Genomic DNA, 19,143 nt, shown 5'->3' on the forward strand with positions numbered 1-19,143 from the left:
GTGTTGGCCTCCAGTCCTCGAGGGGCCGCGTTCCAATATGTTTTCCAAGTGACCCTCGTTAAGCGCAGGTGCGTGAAAACTTTTAGCTTCTTTCACGGTCAAAAGGAGCTAAAAGTTTTCACGCACCTGCACTTAACGAGGGAATCACACGGACACTCCATTAGGTACACCGCCATTTTCAAGTGTACCTAATAACAGGCCACTTTATTAGGGAACTATCATGGTCAAAGGTCACAGAAGTCAAGCTCCAGTCCTCGGGGCCGCGTTCCAACATGTTTTCCAAGTGACCCTCGTTAAGCGCAGGTGCGTGAAAACTTTTAGCTTCTTTCACGGTCAAAAGGAGCTAAAAGTTTTCACGCACCTGCACTTAACGAGGGAATCACACGGACACTCCATTAGGTACACCGCCATTTTCAAGTGTACCTAATAACAGGCCACTTTATTAGGGAAATATCATGGTCAAAGGTCACAGGCGTCAAGCTCCAGTCCTCGGGCCGCGTTCCAACATGTTTTCCAAGTGACCCTCGTTAAGCGCAGGTGCGTGAAAACTTTTAGCTTCTTTCACAGTCAAAAGGAGCTAAAAGTTTTCACGCACCTGCACTTAACGAGGGAATCACACGGACACTCCATTAGGTACACCGCCATTTTCAAGTGTACCTAATAACAGGCCACTTTATTAGGGAAATATCATGGTCAAAGGTCACAGGCGTCAAGCTCCAGTCCTCGGGCCGCGTTCCAACATGTTTCCAAGTGACCCTCGTTAAGCGCAGGTGCGTGAAAACTTTTAGCTTCTTTCACGGTTAAAAGGAGCTAAAAGTTTTCACGCACCTGCACTTAACGAGGGAATGTTGGAAAACATGTTGGAATGTGGCCCTGAGGACTAGAGCTTGACATCTGTGACCTTTGACCATGATATTTCCCTAATAAAGTGGCCTGTTATTAGGTACACTTGATATTAATGGTTTAAGCATGTGTTTCAAACCTTTACCACGAGGGGGCGACAGAGCAATTCAAAACCTCCACTGACCCTCAAATTGGAGCGTTTCGGTTCAGTGTCTTACGTGGATCTGTATTTTTGCCCCGCAGCATGGCTATATTATATGACATATTGTATGATATGATAATAAATTATATTATATTGGATAGATAATATATAAATATAAGATTTAAAAATAGTATATGAATCTAAAATAATTTTAATTGAATAAATTCATTAGTGTATACCTATTCATTATATTGATATTACTGGTTTAAGCATGTGCTTCACACCTTAACCACAAGGGGGCGACAGAGCAATTCAAAACCTCCGCTGACCCTCAAATTGGAGGATTTCGGTTCAGTGCCTTCGGTGGATGTGTATTTTCTCTCTCCATCCCTAGATCATACCAACCTATATTAAATGCGAGATACATTTTTTTTGTGTAACTTTCACAGAGAAAAACATTTGAAACAAAAAGAATACCAAACATCTAAAGTCAACCAATTTAGGCATTTTTGTTTTATTAAACAAAAATATGACAACAAAAACACAGGAATTATTCCACTAATTTATTGCCCTCTGAGCCGGCACTCAAGAAAATTCTTCATTCCCCAAGTCGGTGACAAAAATGCAGTTAAAAAAAGGTAAGAAGTTCTTACCACACCACAGTGTGTGTGCGTGCCATTGAAAACAAAGTCATCAAGCATGGACATCATCGTGACCACAAAAAATGGAATTCGATAGACTATCTTTCACAAATAACGTTTTCTCACACACATACGCTCACAAATTGGAGCCCATCCCAGTCGACTGGGAAAGAGGCAGGGGTCCACCCTGGTCCGGTTGCCAGCCGATCGCAGGGAACATTTAGAGGAAACAATCACTATTGCCAATTATGTTCAGTGTTGAATGAAACTAACATGCATTTGCTGGAGAACATCACCAAAGCTCAAAGTCCTCCAGCAAACTCCCCACAGAAGGCCAAAAACCCTGAAGGAACCCAGAAGCTCAAAAATGTGAGGTGGCAGTGCCGTGAACCAAAACACGGCTTGATTATGGGAGTCGCCATCTTGTGGACAGTCGTTTGGTGCACTCTTGAAACAGAGCTGGCTTTGGCGTCTGTCCTGATAAGACATGCGTCCTTACAGCTCCGTGTGATTGTCTGAAAGAAGCAAACGTTCAAGAGAGCAATGTTGAAGTTTGAGGTTGAGCTGTATCTAGTCAGCCTTGTATGTGTGTGTTTGTGCATGGTTAGTGGGTCAATTACTAAGGTTGTACCTGTGCTGGACGACTCTGCTGTGGGATTTTTCTGTGTCACTTCCTGTTGGACGAGCATCTGCAGTCGTTTGACCTCCTGGTCGTAGTCGCTCCACTCGGTCACGATCCGCACGGCCGCCTGAAGCTTGGGCTCCTTCGTCATTGGGTTGTTACACTACAAAAAACAAGCAGAAGCAAATCGATGTGACACTTTTTTTTTTTTCCAATATCTTTTCAATTTTACTTTCACTTATTTGATTTGTTTTTGTTAATTATGAGAACTTTGGTGTCGGTGTGCATACTTTGTTTTTTTTTCTCATTTGTGGGGCATGCTGTTTACCAAGTCTATAGTTTTGGCCTTTTTCTTGGAGGCGTTGTCGCACCACGTCTCACACCACAACCACTCCTGAGGCAGTGACTTGATGGGCACTTGGTGGATCATGTTGTTTGGAAGATCCTTTCAGGAAAAGAAAAAAAAAGTCATTCAAAAGAGTTGAGTGCAACTTGAAGCTGTGCATCTACCTGGTCCAGGTTGGACAGACTGTTGGGGTCCTGGCTGAGGCCTTGATACTGACCACGTAGTCGATCCCCTGCTGCTATCTTCCTGAACTTCTTCAGGTCCACGACATAGAGGGCGCTGGAGGGAACACAGCACATATGAGGCCAAATCACCAACCTTTTTTTTGTCTCATGCCTTTTTTTTTTTTTTTTTTTTGTCTCATGTACCTGATGTGGTACTTGCGTCCTGCCAAATGACTGGCCCAGTATCCGGACTTCCAGAATCGATAACCGTCCATCTCCCGTCTGCTCTCGCAGAAAGGCGTGTAGCCGTACGGCGCCCCTTCCAGATCAAAGTCCCGCAGCTCCTTCAGGTCAGTACGCACGATCTGAACGCCCACAAGAACAACAAATTATACACATGAGGGTGAGCAAAAGAAAAGTAACATTTACAAAGAAAGGTTTGTCATAGAAATTTGTTTTTTTCATGGACCTGGTCAGCATCCACAAAGAGGATCTTGTCAACGGCGAGCGGGAACAGGACATCCAGGAAGAGGATTTTGTAGCCCCAGATGATTCTCTGCTTCTCCGTCTGCTGGTGAAGCCAGCGGGGCCACTTGTACTGCACCAGCTCGTACTGGAAGCCGTACTTCTTGGCCATGTGGGGGATGAACTCCTACGGGACGGCGGCAAAGACAAGCTTTCAAGCATAGCGTGTGATATTAAAGGCGGCTAGCGATGGACAAGGCCTCACCTTGAAGGTTGGCGACAGGTAGTTCTTGAGGAACCAGAACTTGACGGGCGTCTTGGTGTTCTTCAGGACCGACAGCATCATGATCCTGAGGAAGCGCTCGTACAGGTGACCCGAGGCCACAGAGAAGATGTTGATGACATCCTCTTTATCTTGCTTGGCCTCCTCTGTCTTCTTGCCGCCCGTGAAGCCTCTGTGGGGGAGAGGAGAAGGCTTTGAAGGTTGAGAAGTTTTTTTTTCTTTGTTTTTTAACAAAAACAGACATTTTAAATTACCATTACTTTTCTTCAAAAGGTTTGAGTTTACCTAGTCAGAGACTTCCAGAAGCCGGTGTCGTTCTCCTCGGCGCTGCTGTCGCTTAGCAGCTCCTCGTTGAACTTGTCTGCTTTCTTCTGGACCTGATGGACACACGGGTGCATGCGTGGGTAAGATGTGGAAACTCAAGATGAAGAAACCACGCCGACCAAGTTAACGTGACACACCAACTCACCTTGACCTTAATGATTCGGCTCTTGAAGTTATTCAGGACCACAATGATGTCATCAGAGTCTGTCGGAGAGTCCGTCCCGTCGTGACTGCAATGGGGAAACATTGGGCCCAAAAATGATGATGCCAAAAGAATTCCTGCCCAAGTGTGATTGTCACTGTCATCACCTGTAAATCTTATAGATTTCATCAGATCTGCCTTTCCTCAGCTTCAGGTTCCAGGCACCCGGATTGGCCTTGAGCTGGAAATAACCCTGCAGAACACATTTCACCACGTTGACGGCCAAGTCGAAGCATTTGTGACAACGTCCGACAGGAAGCAGCGTACAAGGTTCGCCATGACGATAGTGTCCACAATGACGGGCTCGGAGGCGGTGCCCAGCGTGAACTGGAGGCCGCGCGGCGGCTGGCCCGAGCTGACGTCGAAACAGTGACCCTCCAGGAGAAGGTGCTCCAGCTCGTACTGCGCCTCTACAACGTTCTCCACCTGCCATGTCGCAAGACAATGGTCAAATAAGCACATTCAAAAAAATCTCACGATCATAACGTGAAGGTTACCTCCTCTAGGTAGATGTTGTCTAAGTCGTAACGCGTGCGCACGGACTCCACCATCCAGCTTTCCGGAGTGTTGAGATTCAGTGTGAAAAGCGGCGACTGGGGCATGTCCAGGAACTGCGCCATGGGGCCGGGAGAGAAGCTGCCGTCCGCCTGGAACGCCACCTCGGCTTCCAGCACATAGCGGTAAAAACTGGAGAGGAGGCGGGGAAATAAATTAGCCTCAAATATGAACGGGCACAATTTCCTAAAATGCTAACAGGATTCCTAGGTACCTCTTGAGAGGCATGTCAGAAAGTTTGGACTGGCAGTTCATGAAGACGCGCAGGTTGACGTTGACGAGCTGCTTGAGAACCTGAAAGCAAACGACAGCGTCAAAGAGTCACGGGCAGGAGACGAGTGGAAGATGAAGTCAGTTAAGTCTTCATGGACTTACCATCAGGAAAGGAGCCAGTTTCTGAGTATCCCGCGTCACAGGATCTACCACGGCGATGACGTCAAAGTATACGTCTCCTTCCTTGGGGCGGATCTTCACAGCACTGCCGATAAGCGCAAAGTTATCAATTCGCTCGCGTTTGCTTGCGTTTTTGGGTCACAAGGTCACACCTGTGGCGGTCGTCGGCAAAGCTATACTCGATGCGCGCCTCCCCTTTGGGCTGAGACGAGAGCAGAGCGTCCACCTTCATCACCAGGTCGCTGGCCCTGGCAGAAACAAGGCGTGTGCCCCATTTTTATAAAGACTACAAATATGGCCGTGAGTTTTCTATTGTCGGTGTACCAACGAGACACGAAGCTAAGAAGCGTGTTAATTTTTTTTTTACCTGTCCTCCTCGATGCCAAACTGCTGCACTTTGGTTTTGATGCGCTGGCCTGAAGTTTTGAGGATGATGCTCTCCAGCAGGAGGAAGTCATCTTGGTTGAAAACCTCCTCCTCCTCCAGTGGCCCGATAATCTGCGGCGGGAAGAAGGCAAAGCGTAAAGTGAGGAACAAAGCCAGCAAAGAAAAGAAGAACTCACTCGGCCGTTGCTGATGACGGCTCGCTGGCCCTTCTTTAGCTTGAGGACGTCTCGGCAGTAGGCGGCGTGGGACAGCAGGAAGTCAAATTTGTGACTCTCGTATGCACTCTTGAACAATGACAAGTCCATCCCCTGATGGAAAAAAACAAAAAAAAACATGAAACAACTCTTGCCACATGAACATAGACGGAGAAGCAAGATGAACCTCACTCACCCCAACAGCGAACTCTGTAATGTCGGTTCCTTTGAGCAGCGCTGCTGCCGTGTCCTCTTTGGCCATTTTGGTGATAAAGTTCTTGGCGTTGTTGGCGGACTGCGTCTGCATGGCGGCCCAGATGGCGCGCGTCACGCGGCTCGACTCGGCCGACACCTCGGCCGACGGGTTGCTGATCATGCCGAGGCGTACGTTGTTGCTCGTTTTCTGTCGGTGACGAGAAACGTCAGCTGAGACTTGGCTGGGAAAATGGTTGCGCTTTTCTGTTTTACATGAATTATTAAACCAGCTAAAGAAAGAATAATCGAGCAAAAATGGGATCCACAAAAAAATGCCGTCACCATGTGTCTGATGGCATCATAGAGGAGGCGGCGTCCTGAAGGCATGTCGAAGTCTCCCACCACCCAGAAGGTCACAGGCCGAATGTAGCCATCATCTGCTGAGCGAGAAAAAAAAAAAAGTTTCACGCTGGGTTGATGTGCTATCGTGCGTTTAGCTCACAAGTGAAGGCCTCTAAAAAGTCCCGTTTTAAAGTGCTGACCTTTCTTGGTCATGTAATTGATGCTGTTGGCCACGGCGGTGCTCTTCTCCCGCATGTTCAGCGTGGAGAAGCGAGCGTAATCGTCCACAAAATGGTTGTCTAAGGAAAAAAAAAAAAAAAGGGATGGGGGTTGGATAAGAGGCTCCCTTATGACACTTTAGGGCTGTTATGGAAAATGGACAGACTGGTGTCGGAGAGGTCCAGGTAGGTTCTGGTGGTGGACAGCACTCGGGAGTTGATGCGAGGGACGACGTTGGGCTGGTTCATGATGAAGTCCACCACGTCGTGATCGCTGGCCAGCTCGCCCTATGAATGAATTAAAAAAAAAAAAAAGACCCATTCCCTTTGATTCAAATTGTTTCCAAACGAGAAAACTAATTGTTTTGTTCCTTTTGTTGTCAGCCAATCAGCAGCGGGCGCCCTCCCTCGACTGTTAGCTCAGCATTCGATCTCATTAGTTTAGCGCAAGTCAGCACAGCGGAGATTAAAACAAGTCATTAGCAAACAGCGCAAATCAGTGGATTCCAGTGGGTGTGGAAAAGCGAGTATCAAATCCTCATTTGCGCTCCAACTGACCAAGTAGACGGCCCTCTGGTAGAAAGAAGTGGTCTCCAGGATCTTCTGCATGGTGACCGTCTCCAGTTCGTCCGGCTCCAGGTGCTCGCGCGGAAACGGTATTCCGTTGTACATGACCACCGGTAGTGGGCCCACCCCGGTTTGCTCATAGTAGGCCCGTCCTTCCTGAAAATGTGCACACGAGACAGTTCCAGCGAACGTCCGAGCGAACCGGATTGGAGCGGGATCAAACGGGCCGCCTCACCTTTCTGTTATTGTCGTAGGTGGAGTCGGCTCCCAGGACGCTGCTGACCTCCACGTAGGGGAACCTCTTCTCCAGAACTTTAATCACATTGCTGACCGTCAGTCGCCCTCCAGAAGGGACATGGTTGAACATCTTAAGGAGAAAAAAAAAAGATGAGGTGACGAGGACAACAAAGTTGTGGTGTATCGCACGTCGGCGGCTTGGACTCACCGAGACGACTGCGTCGAAAGCGCTGTGGCTGTCCACCTCGTCGCTGATGTAGTTGTAAGCGCGCAGCAGGGCCACGCCCGCGTCCTCCATTCCGTTGATGTTGTCTTCATCCGACACCACAAACACAAGCCCGATCCTACAAAACACATAGGTGAGCTTCTCATTTGGATGCGGAGCGTGCGCTGTTCACTCCATCAGCATTCACCAAAGATGTCAGGTGCTACCTGAGCGGGATGTTGTTGGAATAGAACATCTCTGCGACACTTAGCAGCTCCACGGCGCTCTCCTGAGTCGGATCCAGAATGATCACCTACACACAAAATAAAGTGAAAGTGTTGCTCTTGGTTCTGGCTTGGTTTGGGGGGGTGGCGTCCTACCAGATTGTGGAAGTTCTTGCGGATCTGCCTGATCACTCCGGGGAAGGTGGGCCTGAGTAACTCCTGAACATTATAAGGCCATGAGCTGTACTTGTGGTCGATCTCCAAGTTGTTAATCCACTAAAACGACACAACATGATGATCTGAAATGATGAACATGATTGGAGGGGTTGACGCTTCCTCTCACGCTAATGGCGGGGTTGCGGATGTCGACGGCGTAGTCGGAGTCTGTCGGCTGCACGTTGAGCTTGAGGATGTCGTGGATGTAAGGCGTGTCGATGCGCAGCGAGCGAAGACCGTCCATCACTTGCGCCTCGCTGCGCAGCACCTCAAACACGCTAGGACCAAAACACAAAACAGCTCAGAGTATGCCAGAGTTCAAGATATTTGTAAACAACACTAAAAATGACAAATAATGCCAGAAAATAAAAATAATAATCACAGCAGTAGAAGGACAATACTCAAGTACAAGTACCTGAAAATGTCTTGTGAGTCCAGATCGATGTGCAGGCCGTTGATGAACAAGGCAGAGTCGCCTGGGTGCAGCCCCAGCGTTCCTTTGAAGAACTGAAAGAAGACAAATAAACCCCAAATTCATACTAAACGCATGGTTGAAACCATTTTTTGTTTTGTTTGTTATGCCAGTGGTTGTCAAATCCTTTACACCAAGTACCACCGCTAAGAAAACGTCTAAGTGATTTTGTGTACCACTAGAGGGAGCCATTCCCCAGTTTCTAAAACTGTCTTACACTATTAAGTGGTCAACACAAACAAGCCCTGTCAGCATTGCTCAAGAATCCGGTAGTTGAGCAATTCCAAGCCCGAGCTAAACAAGCTAATTATTGCCTGCGTGACATTGCAGGAAGTCGCTGCCTGGCGCCCGTTCAATCTCATTAGGGAGAGACAACGATGTCAGTTTAATCAAACTTGGGAGCGCCGCAATTACAACAGGACGCCGAGGAAATAAATATTGTGCATCTCGCTCAAACAGACAGAGAAAATGTCACGCGGGTGCATTCGTCCACACTTTAAGTAATATTAAAAAAAAAAAAAAAAAGTGGAAGTGGTCCTCATTTTGAGATATTTCCCCTTGGACCCTAAAGACGAGGAGGTGGTTTGAGGGCTCTGTGCAATATTGGTTTGTGGTACTTATCATTTTTTTGCCCCACTTTCACAATTTTCTTTTTATCTGTTGCATTTAAAGACAAGAGTCGATTATAAAACGACAGCAGCACAATGAAAAGCGATTCAATTCACGCTATTGAAAATCTAGCTGAGAAGCTCAAGCGGTACCTTCTGGTTTTCGCCAATCTCTTTGCGTATCTCGGCGCTGACCACTGTTTTGGTGATGGACCTACAAGGGGGGGATGGACATATTTTAATGAGTGGAACTTCATCACGCAGGTGCTTCTATGTGCGAATTTACCTGGCCTTGTTGGGGAAGTTCTGACTGAGGTCCTTCATAACATTAAGGGCTTCGGCTGCTGGGGCAGCCAGGATGCGGGCAGCTGTCTGGAAACTCAAGTCTGTAAAATAGGAGGTGCAAATTCTTTTTTTTATTGAATCAGCATTTTGTTGCATTTCACCATAATTGTCCTTGTAAAAGACCTGACCGACGCCCACCCGAAATTTTGAAGAGGAAGCTCAGCCCCCCCCCCACACACACACCCCCGTGCGGCCTTGAGGAGACAGTGCCCAAGTACGCCAGAATGCATACGAATTGGTGGGAGTGGAAAGAAACTGTGCGAAAGTAGATTATTTCAAGGGTGCTGTAAAATGCGAATCAATGCGGCTTTAATGCTGCAGCATCTCCCCGGAGATGTGACCTCTTGACAATCGACCCCGCTTATTGATTGGTGAGTCTGTCGACGGGTTGCGACTTGGCCTGCCTGCATGATGACACGAGCTCAGAGGCAAAAACGTCACGAAGCAATATTAACTCCACTTTACATTCATTCTCATTTTATGAATAAAATATTTTAGATTGAATCATTTTATCCATTCTATTAGCGCATTATCAATTCAACTGATGATATCGGGATGTACTTGATGTGATACGGATCGGGAAATCGTATTACAACTGAGGTGTTTCAAATTCATTTCTTTGTCTATAATTGTATATGACTGCATTTCAAAAAGATTCAAAATCATTTTGGAATACCCCGAAACTCACCTTGCATCTCCCAGACTTTGAGTGGTGCCATTTCATTGGTGCTTTCCACTAAATGTTTCCTCAGCTCCTTCAGCTGTTCTTTCAATTCTGGGTATAGTGTCCTGGAGATACACAATGCCTGTCTGATAACATGTTCTTATTCTGTGGTGAGGAAATAAAGTGTGCTCGGCTCACTTGAGTCGGCCGAAAAGGAATCCCTGGACCTCATCCACCGGATCGTTCTCTCTGATCATCGTGGCGTTCCCCTCCCCCCCTAAAACCGCAATCATTTAATTAACTCACATAGCGTGTGGTTTTGTGTGCGTGCATGAGTACCTTGGACTTGTGTGTCATCCTTAGCCTTGTACTCTTGGTTTTTGATGGCCAACTCCACTCCATATCCGGAGAGAGAGACCTTCTTTGCGCTTGGATTCTACCAGGAAAAATGATCCGTGACGGAAGATTCATGATCATTTCAAAAGGACAAACTGAACGTAACACTTACGGCAACGTAATGACGGAGCACGTAAGTGGCCAGGCCTTCGCCGACTTTGTCCACGACGGCCAGGTGAAGCTCCCGGAATTGCGCTTTCCCCAACTCGGCGTAGAGGATGACGACGGGAGCGTCCGACTTTGATCCGGGATATTTATGGTCGCCTTTAAAAAGATAAGGCTTGGGCCTGGGAGGGTGACAGAGAGGTCAATTATTATCGGGAGTCTTGGTGATTTGTTTCGGTTTGTCGCTACCTTTGTGACGCCGTTTTCAAGAGTCCTATCAAGTTGTCAGGATTGCATGTCTTCTCTCCGTGGACGCTGAAAAAGGCTGAACAGCCGGCAGGAGGAGGCTCATTGGATGCAATCTAGAGGGACAGCAGGATCATTAAACGCTGGATTAAAAAAACAATCACAACAAAAAGTTAAATTGACAATACCTGCTGGAAGGAGTGCACTGTTGCCGAGTAGGCTCTGAGGGACAGGGCGAACTTGAGCATGTTGACTTGGACAGAGCTGAGCAAGGCGCTTGCTGTCTGCACTATCACCTCGTAATAGGCCTGGTCTGTGTTGGCTGGAGAGCGAGAAGCAAACGAGGCATTGGAATAAGAATCAATCAAATGAATCCATTTTGACAGAAATTGCAAACATCACCGCTCACCGTCATGGTCCTCTATGTTCTGACTGGCTTCAACAAAGTCCCAAAATTTATCCTGGCTCTCCTCTGCCAGGAACTCACTGAAGACGATGAAGCAAAAGAAATGTGCCATTACGCTTTAGTAAATGTTTAAACGGACATTTTAAGCAGTGTTTATTAATTCCCACCTGGCCTCCAGGAGCAGAGGCGTGTCAGCCCACTTAGTGGTGAGGGTGGTGGTGACAGCCTTGGAGTCTGCCCCGCCACCAGAAGCTGCGGCGAGCGGCGACAATAGTAAGATCCACAGAAGCCACATCGTCCAGCCTGCACCTGGCAGCAAACATTAGAAGAAACATTAGGGAATAATATAGGCGATAGCAACATAATAATTAACTGTCGAGATTAGGACTGAACAATGAATCGAATTCAAATAGATATTGGACATATTCGTAGAATGCCATTTACAACCACAATATAATCTTTTTTGAATCCACCTTCCTGGTGTTTCTTAGGTTTGCTCCAGCCTCCTCCCACATTGCAAAAACAGGTAAATTAGGTCCCTTAAAAACTCATTGACACCATTTAATGTGCCTACATTTCCTGTAGCGGGAAGATGAGTGAATGCACCAGCAGTTTCGCTTGTAAACAGAAAGACGCTACCGGCTTCTAACCAATAGAAACTCTCAGCGTGGCCGCTTCGTCCAATGACCGCAAAGTTTGTACGTTTTGTCACTTCTTAGATAGGCCAGAGTTGTCACATTATTAGCACGAATGCGTTGACAGACGCCACAATTAAACATTCAGTGAATACGAACTACAGACGACTATGTTGTGGTTAAAGGAAAATCAATGGCGGCGAGTTGATAGCAGCTAGCTGCAGAAGCTAGCGCTATCAGCTAACAGTAAATCATCATTTGGAAAGGTCTCGTCAGCACGCAGCGCGATTAAGACCATTTTCTTTAAAACCAGCAGGTAAGCAACGTTTTGAAGGCAAAAGAAAGGTGTTGTTTTCCTCACCGAAGCCGGCTTCGGAGCTTCCTGGAGTCATGATTTGCCGGAGAGTAGGTGGGGTCTTTATCAGAGGACAGTTTAGGTAGCCAATACATTAGCCTGATCAAAAATGAGGTGGGTGGACCCTGCCGTAAAAAAAAATAAAAAAAATAAATCTAAATATCCATCTCTCAAAATTACACAAGCGTACATAATTTAATTCAGGTATTTTTTTTAAGACTTAAGGTACGAACGTCAGGTCACTTAAATGTATCTATCTTCATATTATTTTCATAATAATAATAATAATAATACATCACAGCTCTTTGCGTTTTTCTTTTCCATTTCCTTGCTCTGCGGCTTATATGAAATTGAACAAGAGATCTTCTGGAGGTAGCGGTTCTAGCCTGTGATTCAACATTTTGTGAAAAGCGGCCGACATTAATTATCCTGACGGCGTTGACCTTCACTTTTAAAGTGCATGTGCAGCCACCTTCTTTACACACCAAACAATCAGATGGATCCGCATTCACGGGCTGGCTGCGGTGTCCCCACAAGTCAGTTAGCACAAGTGTAATTAAGCATGATGTCGAAAACGCACACACACGCACGCACACACTGCAGGAGACTGTCATTGTCAACAAGGTGACATCCTCACATGAATAACCGAGATGGCTGTCATCTTTCAAATAGTGCACTTTGGGGGTCGGTGGGTCGTCTACTGCTCCCGCCACCCTTACGGGCACGTCAGCCATTTTAGAGGTTGAAAGCCTCAACGGGGGACCCGCCAACGACCTCAATTAAAGTCCCATTAATATGAAGGCGTCACGTCGTTTCGCGCCAGTTCTCACTAATTAAAAAAATGTACCGGACTGTTTAATGGGGGTCATCTTGGGGTCCCCCTGTCGTGAAACTGCAAACACCAGACAAATCGTAAAAAAAGGGGAAATAAGCTAGTGGTTAGGGACTTGAGATTGGCAAAAATGTTAATATATTGAGTGTTCATATCTAGATCTAGCTAATTTAGGAGTCCTTCAATGTTATTGGCAGAGGGCCCTAAAATCAAATATTGCACGGGGTCCCATGGAGGCATGCATCGGCCGCGGGATGTAAGTTTGTCTTTTATCCGTCCTTCATCAGCAGAGCAGATGACATCGTCATATTCAAGCGCTTGAGACTAATCGCATTTTCTTTCTTTTTTTTAACAGGGTAACATAAATCTCAGGGCTCTCGGGCCCGTTCACGTGCTCTATAAATAAGCAGCGCATCGAGTTAGCGAGCCTCCGTGAGACCCCTGAGCGCCGTTAGCATGTGTCGCGCTGCATCAATTCCCTGACATCATTGACAGCCATTACTCCGTAATTAGTCTGCCGAGACAAAGACGACCTGACGGCGATGAACCACTTCTGTCACTCGCGACACAGCCGCCGCCATGCTCCCGGCTAAGAATGGGTGCCGTCAAAGACGGAATTGTTTATTTGCAAAATGCCGGCATCAACAAAGCAAATGCAGGAAAAAAAAACATTCCATTTTAGTTTGTCCTGAAATCACAAATCAGCTTGCTCCATTGAAGTTAGAAAGGGGGTCTCAAACTTTTTACACGGACTCACTAGCTCTGGAAATGTCAGCCAAGCCATAAACTTTGGACTACTGACAATTAACAGCGTGGCAACCCAATGTCTGTAGGTGACAACAAACGTGATAATCTCAGACATTCTATATTTTCCCACTCACACACACACAGATGTTTTAAAATGCTGAAAGAAATCCATTCGGCAAAAAGAGGACACCTTTAATGCCGCCGCCCGCCCTTGCCATCTCCATCCAAACGCTTGGATACACCCAGTGGGATGATGATGATGATTATTATTATTACCCTTCTCCTTGCCGTAGCTCGGGGTCACCTTCTTTGTGTTCCACCAGTGAGGGGATTGCTAGTTTGAACTTGCCAGGGGGCACCCAGGGGCCCTGTGAGCCCCTCCAGTGATGGATGGAGCTGACTGTCTGCTATGTTTGCGTTTATGGAGTGTCTTCTTAATTTGCAGAAGGTTTCCACTTTTACCCTGGAAGATATTTCATCTTGAAAATATTTGACGCATTGCTTGAAAATACAGAGCTTTCCCGAAATAAATAAATAAAGTACATAAATAAATAAATAAATTTCCAAGTAACATAAAAAGAGACATGTGCTCTAACCTTAACCTTGCTTATGGCAAGATAATGCCAAAGTGTGTGTCTGTGTGTGTGTGTATAAAAGGCCAAGAGGATAGTCTAACCTTGGCGAAGAATACTTTGGACAGGAGCCAGCTTGGGGTTCACCTTAATCCCCCTCAGCCTCGTATATCCTTCAGCAGATCCTGTAGAGGCGGCGGAACATTTCATTTTTATGAGCCGATCATACTTCTGATAAATTTCCACCATTACACCCCAAAAAAAAGAGGACTCACAAAGGGACTAGATAAAAAAGTGACAATAACACCATATCACCTGTCGGGGGCACTGTTGAGCTTTCTTTGCAGTGAGCTTACATTGCACTCATCACTTAACACATTTTTGACTGTATGAACCAAACAGCCAATTAAAATCTGTATTTCACACGATTAAAGTGTTATCTGTGCCCGAACCTCATCCACATCGGCGCCGCCGACGTCACCTTCATTTTCACACTGTGATGCCTGAGTGATGTTTTTAATAAAGTTCCAAAATAACCTTCAAATGCAAACTTGCATTTGACAAACGAAGAAAGTAATTCACAATTAAATATTTATCGAGGCGAGACGTAACTGAGGGATAAAAGTGCCACAGGTTGCAGACCCCTGCATCCTCATCCATCCTAAAGTCGTAGCTTTAAATATGACGCCGGCATCAGCTTTGATAATACCGACCACCGTGCATTATTAACACGTTCGAATCAGCTCTGACAAATGTCTTTCACTGTCGAGGAGGAAAAAACATGTAGGCCGAGCGAGGCTTTCTTTCCAAACAGGCAATTTTCCTTTTGCCTTCACCCTTTCCCTGACCTCTTCCTCTAACCTCCACCCCGTCCAACAGCACAGACAAAGAGCCCATATTTCATACATTCCATCATCGCCGCTGACGTGATGGCCATCGGGACCGCCGTCAGCCGTGACCGTGCGCCCGGCCAAGTCGTCAAGATGGGCCTACGGGGAGGCGGGGTGGGGAGATGGAAGTATAGCAGCCAGGCAGGCTGTGATCATTCTTAACAGCCATCGCCGCTAACCGCTCACGGGGCTTTATGGGCTCGCTTGCCGTCGGTGATTCACACGCGGCGTACAGCCATGGAGACGGCGGCGGTCGAGGGACAGATTCATGGCCTCACACACTCACACAATCCAATATACACGTGCGAATCCACAGTAGAAGATTTAATTCTCGACAGCGGAGGTGGAAAAAGTACTCACGCTGTACTTGAGTCTTTCAAGATTTTAAAATCTGGAAAAAAATCAGATGTTATATATTTATTGTCGGCATTAAAGGGACAAAAAAATATCCATTAAAATAAATAATCATGATTTTATGTGTGATATCTGCATCAGGACAAAAACAAAGCGAAAAAGCGAACTTTGTAACTCAAATCATCTTTCCCCATTGAAATGAATGGCAACACCATTAATCTGTCGCAGCCAAATAGTCACAGAGGGATAATTGTACACGAATAACATCCCGCCGCAAGTCCGACTGCACATTTCGGTTGCCAAGGTAACCTCACGGTGACTTTAAGTCCCCATTAGAAAGAGTCGGGTAGGAATAAATAAAATCACATCTAACAAAATCTCCCTTAACCTTTCCCAAGACACCCTCCTCATTCTTCTCCCCTTCCATCTGCTATTGAAATCTACCTGACCCTCTTCACCAAATATTCCCTCCATCTCCAGCCGCCTTTTTGTCTCCTCTCCTCCGTAATCCCTCGCCTTTCTCCCGGCGACTTTTCCCCCTCCCGTCTTCTCCTTCATCTCCATCTTTCGCCAGAGGATGGACCTTTGCCGTCCATCAACTGTGACATTTTATCCTCCGCCATTTTCTTCTCTTGTGCATATTTGCCAACTCACCATCCACTGACTCTCACATCTGGGCGTGAGAAATACGTCACCCCCCTCACCCATTTTGCATCTTCCAAGAGCCGAGTTGTTTTGTTTTATTTATTCATCCGTGATTGGCTTGTCAATTTCAACCCGAGGAAAGTGCACTTCGGTGTCGCCGCCGACCGCTCGCCTCGCCCGACGGCAAATTACAACGATAAAAGCCCCCCCAACGCCCGCTACTGTTCCCGAGTCACTCCCATGCACTTAATGCAGAGCGGGAACGTCGGAGAAAAAAGAAAACGGAGAGAGTGCTTTGTTGGGAGTAACAAACTGTTGTGTTGTCGCCGTCCCACCGGGAGGCCCCGACACGGTGGATTGGATGTAACGACAACTGTCAAAGTGCAGGTGAGCGCTCCACCGGTGAACTTTTACGGCGCAGACGATGTTTTGTCAGATGTCGGTGCCGCGACAGCGTTTTGAGGAGAGACAAAGACGGAAGACAGGAGATATGGGAGGAAGATGAGGGCAAGGGGAGGAGGATGGGGAGTGATGGGAACTTTGTGTCGATCAACCCAAATGTCTTTTTTTGTCTCGACAAGTGCCAGAAGGCGTCGTCGTCGCTGCTGCTGCTTGTCGTTTGTCTTTCTGTTGACCGTTTTGTCACGGACTCACTTGCAGGTGATGTTTCTTTTGTTAGTGTTGTCACTAACGGTCATGGGAAGTAAAGTACAAATAAAGAAAAGGACTAATGAAGACAAATATAATTACAATTACCACGTGTTTTGCCTTTTGAGGAGATTCGCCATCCAAGAGCCAAGAGCTCCCCCGCCCCCCAAGCACGGGGACTTTATTAAAGACACGACAGGGACTGTTATAAATGTTCTTGCAGACCACCGTCGACGACTTGTCCACTTTCTCTTCTCACCTTTTGATTGCTTTGGTGTGGAAACAACCTCTCGGTCCCTCTCGCTGTCAATGTCTCGATTTTTCTGCCTCCATCATAATTTCCCTCTCAATTCACACCTATCCAGCTCCATCTAGTCATCATGGACATACACCCACCTCCCCCTTCTATCACCTCGTCCTCATTCTCATCATCTATCCCATCTGCTCCCTTTAAGCCCATCCCACGTGACTTCTTTGCTTTTTCATCCCCTTACGCTTCCTCTCGCTCTGTCTTCTCTTGTCGCGTCGCCTCGCGTGGCGTTCTGGCTCTGGCGCTAAAGGTCAGCTTGGCTCCGTGAATAAGCTGTACAGGAAGATTTATCATTTTGCCGTCTCGCCGGAATCACTGCCGGCGTCCAAGCGACGGAAAGCCGGTTCACCGTTCGACAAAGTTGGATGCGTTACAACAAAAGAAATAATGAATAAATTCAATCATTAATAAATAAAATGATAAATAAAATTAAATAATTCATAAATTAAATAATTAATCAAATATAATTAACAAATAAAATAATTAATAAATAAAATGATAAATCACACGCAGTTGTATAAAATGAAGTGAGTGGAGACCCTCAGACAAGATGACATGCCGCCAGGCTCATTACAGCCTGTCCTCCCGGCCATTCCACCACTTTACCGCCCTCTCCTGACCTCGCCTTGGCCTCCTCACCGCTCCCCGCGGCACACATTTCGCCTCCTGCAAGTGTTGGGTCACGCCGGGGTCAACCTCCAGTCAACAGTGTGGATTAAAATTTCACAAGAGCCTCCCTGATGCATATTTCATTGGTCTCTCTGCCTTTTATCCATCATGCAATCTATCTCCTTCTGGCTGCTGACAGTCTGTCCTCACCTTCTTCTTCCTCTCTCTCTCTCCGTCTACTCCATTCGCAGAAGCTATTTGCATTTGTCTTGCACTAAATAATGTTCCACCAACTCGTTGACTTGAATGGAGTAAGTGATGGATGGACGGATGGACAATTGGACTTCAAAGAATCTATCGCCGATTGGGCCAAATTGAGATCTCCAGTGAAATTATTCTCGGCCTGTTTCCAAATCAGATGTTATTTTAGACTCTTATCTCCTGGATGTTGGTTCCAACAGACGCTTGACCCCCACCGCTGCCCTGTTATCTCCCTACACCTCCTCATTCTTCCGTTCTTCATGTTCCTCCTTAGGAGCCAGGGAGGTCATCTCCAAGGAAACCAGACGTGTTTTGGCGTAGCATCCGCAGACTCAAATGACGCAGTACACGACCCCATCGTCAACGCCGACGCGCATCTGCGCTGTAACGTTCCCCCGCCTGACATCTCACTTTCACCTGTGCTCGTCTTCCATATGTTTCTTTTTTTCTTCTGTGAAAACAGGTCGCTGTCAACGGCAACCCCGGCAGACTGCCGTTCTGTTTCATTTCCTTGCGCTTTGAGGTAAAATGACAAAGTTATTTGGATTCCGAATCTGGAAAATGCAATGTATGATAGCCTCGCTGTATGCTAGCGGTGTTGTTTACATGTGTTTACTGGTGCAAGAAAAAAGATTTTCGAGGCAAAAAGGTGTGCGATCAAAGTTGTCTAAAAGCCCAGCTGGGATTCAACAGAGCGTTCAACCATGTGATGCTTTTAGGTTCAACACACGCGCTCGTGTACAATACTATCTCACACGAAAAAAAACACTATTTGATTCCAACTGACTTGAATGTTAGCGTATAGACACCATGAAGCCAGTTTTAGTTAGAAAAATGGAATTTGTTTGTCATTTCCAAGATAAGTAGACCCACCAAAAAGTCTCCAGGAGATTTGTAATGTAAATAATGTACACGAAACTATGCTAACTACGCTAGTTTACATTAGCAACTAATTTCTTCAAGGGTGTCTAAAAAAGATCAAATAAGTTGTGAGGAGTGTCACACGGGCTAAATATGAGTGTCACATGGGCTAAACTAGCTAAAACGTTATCTGGTTATGTTAAAAATGGAAAATTTCCCGTGTCACGAACTTGAAGCCACCGTATCGAGCCACTTCTCGAGGCTATGAGGCCTTCGCGACGCTTTCATGTTTGCGAGCGTGCTCCGTATTCTCAAGCTTGCATATATCCTAATGTTTTTTTTTTTCCCGTATCTTTCCCTTAACCGCTTTCCGACCATGATTAAAAATGGATGGGAAGTTTGTAAGGCGCGAGGCAA

General features: G+C 46.5%; 1 protein-coding gene across 3 annotated transcripts; it reads right to left on the reverse strand.

Moving 5' to 3' along the window:
* Positions 1 to 1,470: 1,470 nt before the first annotated feature.
* Positions 1,471 to 14,333, reverse strand: uggt1 (UDP-glucose glycoprotein glucosyltransferase 1). Of its 3 annotated transcripts, none has more exons than XM_049740639.2 (40): positions 14,253 to 14,333; positions 12,004 to 12,122; positions 11,175 to 11,316; positions 11,011 to 11,087; positions 10,790 to 10,923; positions 10,605 to 10,717; positions 10,363 to 10,537; positions 10,194 to 10,290; positions 10,053 to 10,131; positions 9,879 to 9,979; positions 9,132 to 9,231; positions 8,999 to 9,059; positions 8,181 to 8,272; positions 7,893 to 8,043; positions 7,706 to 7,825; positions 7,553 to 7,638; positions 7,329 to 7,464; positions 7,119 to 7,250; positions 6,875 to 7,039; positions 6,484 to 6,604; positions 6,299 to 6,397; positions 6,099 to 6,196; positions 5,758 to 5,964; positions 5,544 to 5,675; positions 5,348 to 5,478; positions 5,133 to 5,228; positions 4,963 to 5,065; positions 4,802 to 4,881; positions 4,530 to 4,719; positions 4,300 to 4,458; positions 4,140 to 4,225; positions 3,976 to 4,060; positions 3,792 to 3,883; positions 3,489 to 3,678; positions 3,228 to 3,410; positions 2,963 to 3,123; positions 2,759 to 2,873; positions 2,577 to 2,693; positions 2,258 to 2,411; positions 1,471 to 2,141 (listed from the first exon to the last, which is right to left on the reverse strand). In XM_049740639.2, exons 2-40 carry the CDS (start codon positions 12,032 to 12,034, stop codon positions 2,122 to 2,124), a joined length of 4,611 nt encoding a protein of 1,536 aa, XP_049596596.1. In that variant the 5' UTR covers positions 12,035 to 12,122; positions 14,253 to 14,333; the 3' UTR covers positions 1,471 to 2,121. The 3 variants fall into 3 exon arrangements, with proteins under 3 accessions (XP_049596596.1, XP_049596597.1, XP_049596598.1); XM_049740640.2 differs by having other exon boundaries at positions 6,099 to 6,193; positions 14,253 to 14,325; XM_049740641.2 differs by lacking the exon at positions 14,253 to 14,333 and having other exon boundaries at positions 11,175 to 11,310; positions 12,004 to 12,081.
* Between the last annotated feature and the right edge of the window lie 4,810 nt (positions 14,334 to 19,143).

The sequence above is a fragment of the Syngnathus scovelli genome, chromosome 14, assembly GCF_024217435.2.
Source record: "Syngnathus scovelli strain Florida chromosome 14, RoL_Ssco_1.2, whole genome shotgun sequence".
NCBI lineage: Eukaryota > Metazoa > Chordata > Actinopteri > Syngnathiformes > Syngnathidae > Syngnathus > Syngnathus scovelli.

Excerpts from the sequence above, each read along its gene's own strand:
- uggt1 (XM_049740639.2), bottom strand. The coding sequence starts at position 12,034 with ATGACTCCAGGAAGCTCCGAAGCCGGCTTCG. Across the intron at positions 10,538-10,604 it reads TTGAAAACGGCGTCACAAAG|GCCCAAGCCTTATCTTTTTA; the intron begins GTAGCGACAAAC and ends TCACCCTCCCAG. Across the intron at positions 9,232-9,878 it reads CAAAGTCTGGGAGATGCAAG|ACTTGAGTTTCCAGACAGCT; the intron begins GTGAGTTTCGGG and ends CCTATTTTACAG.